This window comes from Bos indicus x Bos taurus, chromosome 25 (assembly GCF_003369695.1).
Source record: "Bos indicus x Bos taurus breed Angus x Brahman F1 hybrid chromosome 25, Bos_hybrid_MaternalHap_v2.0, whole genome shotgun sequence".
Classification (NCBI taxonomy): domain Eukaryota; kingdom Metazoa; phylum Chordata; class Mammalia; order Artiodactyla; family Bovidae; genus Bos; species Bos indicus x Bos taurus.
Genome location: NC_040100.1, coordinates 23,912,659 through 23,924,859, shown reverse-complemented (window position 1 = coordinate 23,924,859; position 12,201 = coordinate 23,912,659). Strand labels below are relative to the sequence as shown.

General features: G+C 40.2%; 1 protein-coding gene across 6 annotated transcripts in view; it reads left to right on the top strand.

The window, feature by feature from the left end:
- Window positions 1-12,201, top strand: part of REXO5 (RNA exonuclease 5) — a 69,850-nt gene that overhangs the window by 42,174 nt on the left and 15,475 nt on the right. For all 6 annotated transcript variants that reach the window (XM_027528067.1, XM_027528068.1, XM_027528063.1 and 3 more), the window contains 4 exons: window positions 15-135; window positions 6,886-6,990; window positions 7,477-7,614; window positions 9,351-9,443. In XM_027528067.1, coding sequence (XP_027383868.1) covers window positions 15-135; window positions 6,886-6,990; window positions 7,477-7,614; window positions 9,351-9,443 — 457 coding nt within the window. The remainder of the gene's footprint in view (window positions 1-14; window positions 136-6,885; window positions 6,991-7,476; window positions 7,615-9,350; window positions 9,444-12,201) is intronic.

The following is a 12,201-nucleotide window of genomic DNA, read 5'->3' as shown; positions in this document are numbered from 1 at the left end:
CTCCTTCTTTACAGTGTTTTAGAATGCCTGGATTCAGTGGGCCAGAAGCTCCTTTTCTTGACCCAGGAGGCAGATGCTAGTGCACTTTCTTCTTCCAAAAACTGTCAAACTATTAAGTGCCTTTCAAATAAAGAGGTAAGTGACCCACTGTGTCTTTGAAGGTTGTATTCAGAGTAGAGGGTAACATAACCCTTCGTAACCTATGCCAGTATCAAGCTGTTACTCATTAGCAACCTTGTGTACCATTAGCCAGTCTTCTGTCTCAAATTTTGTATGGAGCACTTTTAGTCTTAGTTACCCAATAGGAGCAGAACTGTCAGCTGCCAGTGTCTTTTTCCAGATTCTAGCAGGCCTGTGGCTTTGGCTATTGAATTTCTGTCTCTCATGACATTGGTAATTTCATTTTGGGTTTCCTTATAATTAGATTCAGGTTATGCAGACTGTATGTTTAGCCAGATCATACATAAGTAATATGTCCTTTTCAGGGCACCACATCAAGAGGCATATTGGTCCATCTGTCCCTTTCTTGTTTTTATTTTGATGATCTTAACGAGATATTGTCTGCTTTCTCTGTTAGAGAGTTACTGCTTTTTCCCCTTATTTCAAATAAGTACTATGTGAGGATATACTTTAAGAAAAGCAAATACCCTGCTTTTCATCAAAATCCCCTCCTGCTCTTATCAGACTGGTTCCAAATAGGAAAAGGAGTACATCAAGGCTGTACATTGTCACCCTGCTTATTTAACTTATATGCAGAGTACATCATGAGAAACGCTGGGCTGGAAGAAGCACAAGCTGGGATCAAGATTGCCAGGAGAAATATCAATAACCTCAGATATGCAGATGATACCACCCTTATGGCAGAAAGTGAAGAGGAACTAAAAAGCCTCTTGATGAAAGTGAAAGGGGAGAGTGAAAAAGTTGGCTTAAAGCTCAACAATCAGAAAACGAAGATCATGGCATCTGGTCCCATCACTTCATGGAAATAGATGGGGAAACAGTGCAAACAGTGTCAGACTTTATTTTTGGGGGCTCCAAAATCACTGTAGATGGTGACTGCAGCCATGAAATTAAAAGACGCTTACTCCTTGGAAGGAAAGTTATGACCAACCTAGATAGCATATTCAAAAGCAGAGACATTACTTTGCTAACAAAGGTCTGTCTAGTCAAGGCTATGGTTTTTCCTGTGGTCATGTATGGATGTGAGAGTTGGACTGTGAAGAAAGCTGAGTGCCAAAGAATTGATGCTTTTGAACTGTGGTGCTGGAGAAGACTCTTGAGAGTCCCTTGGACTGCAAGGAGATCCAACCAGTCCATTCTAAAGGAGATCGATCAGTCCTGGGTATTCTTTGGAAGGACTGATGCTAAAGCTGAAGCTCCAATACTTTGGCCACCTCATGTGAAGAGTTGACTCATTGGAAAAGACTGATGCTGGGAGGAATTGGGGGCAGGAGGAGAAGGGGACGACAGAGGATGAGATGGCTGGATGGCATCACCGACTCAATGGACATGAGTCTGAGTGAACTCCGGGAGTTGGTGATGGACAGGGAGGCCTGGCGTGCTGCGATTCATGGGGTTGCAAAGAATCAGACATGACTGAGCGACTGAACTCAACTGAACTGATGATTCTTAGCTGAACCAATTTTACTGTGACTGTTGTACAAGGATGACTTTCCAACTCTATATACTTCCTCCATATTTACTAGTTGTTACTCAGCATTCTATGAGTAAGAGTCCTCCCATTACCTTATTAATTTGTTCATTCATTCATTAATTTCACATGGACCTGTGGATTCCTATTTTATTTCAGTATGCCCAGTTGTGTCTGACTCTTTGTGACCCATTGGACTCTAGCCCACCAGGCTCCTCTGTCTGTGGAATTTTCCACACAAGAATACTGGCGTGGGTTCCAATTTCCTACTCCAGGGGATCTTCCAAACCCAGGGATTGAATTCACATCTCTTGCGCCTCCTGCACTGGCAGTCAGATTCATTACCACTGTAGCTTCTGGGAAACCCTATTGATGTCTATACATTTATGCAAAATAACTACTGTGAAGCCAAAATGGGCATTTCATTTTTGGACAATTTGAACTTTTTTTTAATATGAAACTTAAATATTAGGTATCCTCCTCAGAGGATATTTTATTACTCTGGTTAGGATTCTCAATACTGTGTTGAATGTAGGTGGGAGGAGCGGACATCCTTGTTCCTGATCTTAGAGAAATAGTTTTTAGTCTTTTACCTTTGAGTATGATGTTCAGTTCAGTTCAGTTCAGTCGTTCAATCATGTCTGACTCTTTGCGACCCCATGGACCACAGCACGCCAGGCCTCCCTGTCCATCACCAACTCCCGGAGTTTACTCAAACTTATGTCCATTGAGTTGGTGATGCCATCCCACCATCTCATCCTCTGTTGTCCCCTTCTCCTCCCGCTTTCAATCTTTCCCAGCATCAGGGTCTTTTCAAACGAGTCAGTTCTTCACAACAGGTGGTCAAAGTATTGGAGTTTCAGCTTCAGCATCAGTCCTTCCAATGAATATTCAGGACTGATTTCCTTTAGGATGGACTGGTTGGATCTCCTTGCATTCCAAGGGACTCTCAAGAGTCTTCTCCAACACCTCAGTTCAAAAGCATCAATTCTTTGGCGCTCAGCTTTATAGTCCAACTCTCATATCCATACATGACCAATGGAAAAACCATAGCCTTGACTATGTATGATGTATCTGTATGTATGTATGATGTTATCTGTGGGCTTTTCATATATGGCCTTTATTATGTTTGGGAAGTTTCCTCCTGTTTTTAGTTTTTTATTGTTTTTATGAACTAGTGTTGAATCTTGTCAAATGCTTATTCTGCAGTTGAATGATCATATGGTTTTGTCTTTCATTCTGTTAATGTGGTATATTACATAGAATTATTTTCATACACTGAAACATCCTTGCATCCCAGGAATAAATTTCACTGGATCATGGTGTGTAAAACTTTCAATGTGTTGTTGAATTCAGTTTGCTAATAACATTTTGCTGTCTAAAGTAATCATTGGATTGGAAGGATTATTTCCATTTTATTGTTTTCTGTATCTTTTACAGCTTTTTGTCCCTCCTCTCTTTTCTACTGTCTTCCTTTGAGTTTCATTCATTGTATGTGTATGTGGGTGTGTAGAAACAGACTTTGATACCCTTCTCATTTCCTTTTGAGTATGTTCTGGAGATATTTTCTTTGTAGTCTCATTGCAGTTATCTTAAAGTTAAAACATTGTTTTAAACTGATAACAACTTAATTGCATACAAAAATTCTACTCCTATAAGCTCCACACCACTCAACTTTATGTTACTGATATCATAAATTGCATTTTTATATATTATATACACATTAACGACCTCAGATATGTGGATGATAAAACTCGGATGGGAGAAAGTGAAGAGGAACTAAAGAGCCTCTCGATGAGGGTGAAGAGAAGAGTGAAGAAGCTGGCTTAAACTCAGTATTAAAAAACTTAAGATCATGGCATGTGTTCCCATCATTTCATGGCAAATAGAAGAGGAAAAGGTGGAAGTAGTGACAGATTTCCTCTTCTTAGGCTCTAAAATCACTGGGGATGGTGACTGCAGCCATGAAATTAGAAGGCAATTGCTTCTTGTCAGGAAAGCTGTATCAAACCTAGTTGTTGTTGTTCAGTGGCTCAGTCACGTCTGACTCCTTGCAACCACATGCACTGTACCACGCCAGGCATCCCTGTCCATCACCATCTCTGGGAGCTTGCTCAAACTCATATCCATTGAGTTGGTGATGCCATCCAACCATCTCATCCTCTGTCGTCCCCTTCTCCTGCCTTCATCCTTTCCCAGCATCCAGGTCTTTTCCAGTGAGTCAGCTTTTCTCATTAGGTGGCCAAAGTACTGGAGCTTCAGCTCCAGCATCAGTCCTTCCAATGAATATTTAGGACTGATTTCCTTTAGGATGGACTGGTTGGATCTTGCAGTCCAAGGGACTCTCAAGAGTCTTCTCCAACACCACAGTTCAAAAGCATCAATTCTTTGGCGCTCAGCTTTTTTATGGTCCAACTCTCATATCCGTACATGACCTGGAAAAATCATAGCTTTGATTAGACAGACCTTTTTGGCAAAGTAGTATCTCTGCTTTTTAATGTGCTGTCTAGGTTTGTCATAGCTTTTCTTCCAAGGAGCAAGCGTCTTTTAATTTCATGGCTGCAGTCACCATCTGCAGTGTTTTTGGAGTCCAAGAAAATAAAGTCTGTCACTGTTTGCATTGTTCCCCATTTATCCCCATCAAAAAGCTCGTTGGTTCCTCTTCGCTTCCTGCCATAAGGGTCATGCCATCTGCTATCTTAGGTTATTGATATTTCTCCTGGCAATCTTGATTCCAGCTTGAGCTTCAGCTACCCTGGCATTTTGCATGATGTACTCTGTATGTAAGTAAATAAACAGGGGGACAGTATACAGCCTTGATGTACTCCTTTCCCAATTTGGAACCAGTCCATTGTTCCATATTAGAAAAACAATTAACATAGGCATGTAGTTATTTTTTCCATGTTTTTGTCAATTTAAGTTCTGGATAATTAAAAGTGAATTTATGCACCAAAATTACATCAATACAAGTGTATTATGTTTATGTGTCTTCATGTATTTACCTTAATTGGAATACTTTCATGTTGTTGTCTAGCATCCTTTCATTTTAAAGGACTCCCCCTGTAGCATTTCTCATAAGAGTAAGCATAGTGATGATAAACTTCCTCAAGTTTTTTTTTTTTTTTTAACCTTCATTTTTTAAGCATAGTTTTGCTGGATACAGTTTTCTTGGTTGATGGGGTTTGTTTGTTTTTTAGCTCTTTGAATTTTTCACTCTCTTCTGATTTGCAAGGTTTCTGTAAAGAAATCCACTGATAATCTTATGAAAGCATCCTTGTATGTGATGAATTGCTTTTCTCTTGCTGCTCAAGATTCTCTCTTTAATTTTGTCTTTTAACAAATTTGATTGTAATATGTCTTTGTGTTGGTCTCTTTAGATTTATCCTGCTTGGAGTCCTTTCAGTTTATTGAATTTGTATGTTCTTTCCTTTGCTCAGATATGGGGGTTTTTCAGCCATTATTTCTTCAGATAAGCTCTGTATCCCTTTTTCTCTTCTTCTGGGATGCCTATATTTTTCTGTATTAGTCCTCTAGATGATGTCCTGTAAGCCTCTTAGATGCTATTTGCTTTTCTTTATTCTTTTTGCTCTAACTTAGTGATTTCAAAGATATATTTTCAAGTTTGCCTAATCAAGTCTGATGTTGAAACCCTTTAGTGAATTTTTCAATTCACTTAATGTATTTTTCAGCTCCAGAGTTTATTTAGTTCTTTTTTATATAGTTGCTGTCTCTTTAATGAAATTCTCATTTTGTTCCTGATTTCATTAGTTGTTTATCTTTGTTCTCTTTTTAGTTCATTCTGTATTTCTTTAGGTCAGCTACCTCTCCCATTGTTAGGGCCTGGCATTGTGGAAAGGAAAGCGTTCACTGATCAGCTCAGAGTGAGTTTTCAGGACCTCTCAAATCTACTTTGAGGATGTGTTGTCACTGAGCTTGTGCAGGTGCTTTTAGTTGTCTCATACTCCCCGAGCAGCTTGTCCCTGTTTCCTTTCAGAACTTGCAATCTGTTGCTCCTCCTGACATCTGCGTTTGGAACTGCAGCTCTAATGTGCAGTGATTACAAGTTCATTATTAAGATGTGATTGCATCAGTGGCTTACAAACAAGGCTGCCAGTCCTATCAGTGGTTTGAGTCAAGTGAAACAGAAACTAATCAGTCCCTCGGGCAATGCCCAATCTAACCATGACATTGAGTGCATGGTCCACTCTTGTTTCTGTCCAGAGGGAAGATCCCCAGTATGGGAAGTTTCCTCTATGTTGAGCTCTTCTAGGTTAGATAGTGCAGGCATAGATGGGTATACAAAACCTGCATATTTTCCTTTTCCTGTTGCTGGGATCCCTTGTTGTTGTTGTGTCTGGGTGCTGTAGTTCTCCACTGGTCTCTTATATTCTTGCAAAGATATTTTGGCTTACATAGTATTAAAGTGGTGTGTGTGGCAAACTGAGGGCCTAAAGCTTCCTTGTACTCTTATCTGTGATGTCAGGCTCTCTTTTTTCTTTTTTTAAAGTGTTGATGGTTTTTTTGAGAAAGATGTGCTAGGAAGAGTAAGTTTATAATGCTCTTGTGAGGGATTGGTATTTATCTTTTCCTATCTTTTATTTCTCTTTTTTCCTTAATTTCTGTCCTAATTTCTTTTTTTTTTTTTTCCTTCACTGCAGTGGCTCCAATAGGGTATTGCCTCTTCTCTATATATCTGATTTTTCCCCAGAAACACTGTTTCTCTAAGGCTGTCAAGTCTCTTCCTTGTAGTCAGGGGCTTGAACCTTCAAAGTTGTGACCTGTCTTCATTGCTTTGGCATTTAGTTGTAGTTTTTTCTGGGGCTGATTTTGTTTGTTTCACCCAAGCCTTCTGTGCCCCTTGGCTCCCTGCCCCTCAAAGTCTCTTGCACCTCTTCTCCCTCTTTATTCACAGGCTTGCAACAGTGTGGGGTGATGGTAGCTCTGTTGGAATTTAACTTGTTTTTTTACTTAGAGGTAATTTGAAGGTTGTAATAGTCTGCTTCTTAGTAATGCTAGAGATCTGGGTCATATGTGATTCTGTTCTTTTTACTGATTAGATGGTTTTTTACAAGGCTGTGTGGTATCACCATTTTTTTTCCAGACCTTGAAGTCAGCCTCACATTGCTTTTTAACATGGGTAAAAAGACAACCATTGTTTATATTACTGTGGCTCACCTCCACAAGCCACAATAGACTAGATTCCTGCCTCATCCAGGCTGTGCTGTTTTCTACAGGTTCTTGAGCAGGCTAGAGTGGAAATCCCCCTGTTTCCCTTCAGCATCGTGCAGTTCTCTTTTGAACCCTTTTCACCCAACCTCACTCAAGAGATGAACAAAAGGGTAAGTGAATGGGTTCTACTAGATGATTTATTTGATGACATTATAATCTCCTCCAATTAAGGAAAGTAATACATACTTATATTAAGTTTACTATATATTTCTCTAAATTTTTTCTATAGGTATATTACCATTTACATTTTTATGATGGGAATCAGACTATATATTCTATTTTGCAACTTTATTTTTTCACTTAACAATATATCTTAAACATCTGTTCATAACACTATATAATCTTTGTGCTGCCTAGTTTTCTTTTGTAGGATATACCTATTATTTTCAGCATTTGGATTTGATAAAATTTTGCTATTACAAATAATGATGCCGTGAAATCCCTGAAGACAAATTCTTGTACATTTGACAGGTGTTTGTGTTGAGAAATTCCTTGAAAGGATTTAATCCCATGTTTCAACTTATGATTTCTTTAGATTTGACTTGATTCTCTTTCCACATCCATCTCCTCACTGTATTCTGTTGTTTTTCTTGTAGATAAAGATCAAGTGGACAGAGATGTCAACTGTCTACGCTGGGCCATTTAATAAAAATTGTAACCTCAGTGCTCTGAAGAGGCTGTTTAAGAGTTTTGGTCCAGTCCAGTTAATGACTCTTGTTCTTGAAACACATCAGGTAATGAGACAAGAAAACTTAGATTTTTGACCTTCTAATCTATTGTGGTAAATTCAGATGCCTTCTAGGGCCATTCAGATATTAGTGATTTGAGCTTGATTGTCACCAACTGGAATATGAGACATGCTCTGTTTCATGGGAACAGTGTTGACCCATAAGAATGTGTGCCCAGTATTGACAAGATCTGATTTTTTGAGAATTAAGAAGTCTGCCAATACTCATATTGCCTCCAATTTTCTTAAATTTCATGTTCAGTTCAGTTTCAGTTCATTCGCTCAGTTGTGTCCGACTCTTTGCGACCCCATGAACCGCAGCACATTGGGCCTCCCTGTCCATCACCAACTCCCGGAGTCCACCCAAACCCATGTTGTTTTTGGTTTGGGGGGCATTTTTTGTTTTGATCCATCCTAATGGGTGTGAGCCAGGGTGGCTTCCCTGGTGGCTCAGAGGTTAAAGCGTCTGCCTGCAATGAGGGAGACCTGGGTTCAATCCCTGGGTCGGGAAGATCCTCTGGAGAAGGAAATGGCACCCCACTCCAGTATTCTTGCCTGGAGAATCCCATGGACGGAGGAGCCTGGTGGGCTACAGTTCACGGGGTCGCAGAGTCAGACACGACTGAGCGACTTCACTTTACTTCACAATGGATGTGATGTAATATCTTGTGGTTTTCTTGACTTCCATCTCCCTAATGATTAATGATGTTGAGTATCTCTGTATGTTTAGTGGCCATTTGTATATCTTCTTTGGAGAAATGCCTCTCCTAGTCCTTTGCCTATTTTTTAATTGGGTTGTTTGATGTTTTTGTTGAGTCTTAGTAGTTCTCTATGTATTTTATTTTTTAATATTTATTTGGCTGTACCAGGTCTTACTTGCAGTTTGATCTTTGTTGGGACATGCAAACTTTTTAGTTGAAGCATATGGGATCTAGTTCCCTGACCAGGGATCAAACCCAGCTCCCCTGCATTGGGAGCACAGAGTCTTAGCCCCTGGACCACCAGGGAGGTCCCCTATATATTTTGACTCCTTCAGTAGATATGTGATTTGCAAATATTTTCTCCCATTCTTTCTGCTGCCTTTTCACATTGTTGATGGTTCTTCCTTGATGCACATTTTGATTTAGTTCTCTCTCTACTTTTTTTATTTTGTTGCCTGTGTCTTTGGTGTCATATTCAAGAAATCATTGTCAAATCCAATAAAATGAAGGTTTTCTATGGGAGCACTTTAATCTCTATGATGATGTTATGGCTTGGACTATCACATAGATTTAGCTATTTGGTTAATCAAATGGAAAAGCAGTAAATTTGAAGACACAAATCCAGTGGAAGAACTTAACCTCCAGAAGTTTGTGGGAAAGCTGCTTATTTAAAAAATTAAGCTAATAAGACAAATGGGAATCTCTGCCTGTGACTTAGAGTGATGACTTTAGTGATTAATAATAAATAATATGAAAAGCAATTTAGGCAGTAAATACTTTTGTTACTTACCCCATAGCACCCAGAGAGAGAAAGGCTTCAATTTTAGGTGACAAATTTAAGGTTATTTTCTGAGAAACTAGGTTCTGCATGTGGTGATTCTACTTAAAATGACAGTTTGTGATCACTGTCTAGCCCAGCACTGTAGGGACATCCATTCTTGTGACTTTGGCCACTGTAGTTTAAGGGGACTCTATTCCCAGCCCCTTCTCTGGCAGTTTAAGCCTACAAAGCCAAAGTAAGAAAATCTCCGTGTTCTTGCAGCCACATCTCTGTATACAATATGAAGTCCTAGAAGCTGCCCAGCTGGCCATAGAGTCTTTGGATGGCGTCCTGGTAGAGGGTTCCTGCATCAAGGTAAGGTCACCAGAGAAAGCATAAAGTAGTACCCTTCCTCAACCCTGTATTTTCCAGCTTAGACAAGCACCCCTCAGAAGCTTAGACATGAGACTTTATATTATGGAAAGTCTCCATCCAAGCCTGGTATTCTTATAGTGGTGACCTGGCACATGATAACTTTAATTTTTGTCAAAATCAATCTGCACTGCATTGGCATTGTCCTTCTACTCTTTATGACTCAGTTCAGTTCAGTTTAGTCGCTCAGTTGTGTCCGATTCTTTGCGACCCCATGAATCATGGCACGCCAGGCCTCCCTGTCCATCACCAACTCCCGGAGTTCACTCAGACTCAAGTCCATTGAGTTGGTGATGCCATCCAGCCATCTCATCCTCTGTCTTCCCCTTCTCCTCCTGCCCCCAATCCCTCCCAGCATCAGGGTCTTTTCCAATGAGTCAACTCTTTGCATGAGGTGGCCAAAGTATTGGAGTTTCAGCTTCAGCATCAGTCCTCCCAATGAACACCCAGGGCTGATCTCCTTCAGAATGGACTGGTTGGATCTCCTTGCAGTCCAAGGGACTCTCAAGAGTCTTCTCCAACACCACAGTTCAAAAGCATCAATTCTTCGGCGCTCAGCTTTCTTCACAGTCCAACTCTCACATCCATACATGACCACTGGAAAAACCATAGCCTTGACTAGATGGACCTTTGTTAGCAAAGTAATATCTCTGCTTTTCAATGTGCTATCTAGGTTGGTCATAACTTTCCTTCTAAGGAGTAAGCGTCTTTTAATTTCATGGCTGCAATCACCATCTGCAGTGATTTTGGAGCCCCCAAAAATAAAGTCTGACACTATTTCCACTGTTTCCCCATCTATTTCCCATGAAGCGATGGGACCAGATGCCATGATCTTAGTTTTATGAATGTTGAGCTTTAAGCCAACTTTTTTCCCTTTCACTTCCATCAAGAGGGTTTTTATTAGTTCCTCTTCACTTTCTGCCATAAGGGTGGTGTTATCTACATATCTGAGGTTATTGATATTTCTCCTGGAAATCTTGATTCCAGCTTGTGCTTCTTCCAGCCCAGCGTTTCTTGTGATGTACTCTGCATATAAGTTAAATAAGCAGGGTGACAATATACAGCCTTGACATACTCCTTTTCCTATTTGGAACCAGTCTGTTGTTCTATGTCCAGTTCTAACTGTTGCTTCCTGACCTGCATACAGGTTTCTCAAGAGGCAGGTCAGGTGGTCTGGTATTCCCATCTCTTTCAGAATTTTCCACAGTTTATTGTGATCCACACAGTCAAAGGCTTTGGCATAGTCAATAAAGCAGAAATAGATGTTTTTCTGGAACTCTCTTGCTTTTTTCATGATCCAGCGATTGTTGGCAATTTGATCTCTGGTTCCTCTGCCTTTTCTAAAACCAGCTTGAACATCTGGAAGTTCACGGTTCACGTATTGCTGAAGCCTTGCTTGCAGAATTTTGAGCATTACTTTACTAGCATGTGAGATGAGTGCAATTGTGCGGTAGTTTGAGCATTCTTTGGCATTGCCTTTCTTTGAGAATGGAATGGAAACTGACCTTTTCCAGTCCTGTGGCCACTGCTGAGTTTTCCAAATTTGCTGGCATATTGAGTGTAGCACTTTCACAGCATCAGCTTTCAGGATTTGAAAGAGCTGAACTGGAATTCCATCACCTCCACTAGCTTTGTTAGTAGTGATGCTTTCTAAGGCCCACTTGACTTCACATTCCAGGATGTCTGGCTCTAGGTCAGTGATCACACCATTGTGATTATCTGGGTCATGAAGCTCTGTTTTGTACAGTTCTTCTGTGTATTCTTGCCACCTTTTCTTAATATCTTCTGCTTCTGTTAGGTCCATATCATTTCTGTCCTTTATCAAGCCCATCTTTGCATGAAATGTTCCCTTGGTATCTCTAATTTTCTTGAAGAGATCTCTAGTCTTTCCCATTCTGTTGTTTTCCTCTATGTCTTTGCATTGATCACTGAGGAAGGCTTTCTTATCCCTCCTTGCTATTCTTTGGAACTCTGCATTCTGATGCTTATATCTTTCCTTTTCTCCTTTGCTTTTCACTTCTCTTCTTTTCACAGCTATTTGTATGGCCTCCCCAGACAGCCATTTTGCTTGTTTGCATTTCTTTTCTATGGAGATGGTCTTGATCCCTGTCTCCTATACAGTGTCACAAACCTCCGTCCATAGTTCATCAGGTACTCTGTCTATCAGATCTAGTCCCTTAAATTTATTTCTCACTTCCACTCTATAATCATAAGGGATTTGATTTAGGTCATACCTGAATGGTCTACTGGTTTTCCGCACTTTCTTCAATTTAATTCTAAATTTGGCAATAAGCAGTTCATGATCTGAGCCATAGTCAGCTCCTGGTCTTGTTTTTGCTGACTGTATAGAGCTTCTCCATCTTTGGCTGCAAAGAATATAATCAATCTGATTTTGGTATTGACCATCTGGTGATGTTCATGTGTAGAGTCTTCTCTTGTGTTGTTGGAAGAGGGTGTTTGCTATGACCAGTGTATTTTCTTGGCAAAACTCTATTAGTTTTTGCCCTGCTTCATTCCGTATTCTAAGGCCAAATTTGCCTGTTACTCCAGGTGTTTCTTGACTTCCTACTTTTGCATTCCAGTCCCCTGTAATGAAAAGGACATCTTTTTTGGGTGTTAGTTCTAAAAGGTCTTGTAGGTCTTCATAGAACCGTTCAACTTCAGCTTCTTCTGCATTACTGGTTGGGGCATAGGCTTGGAC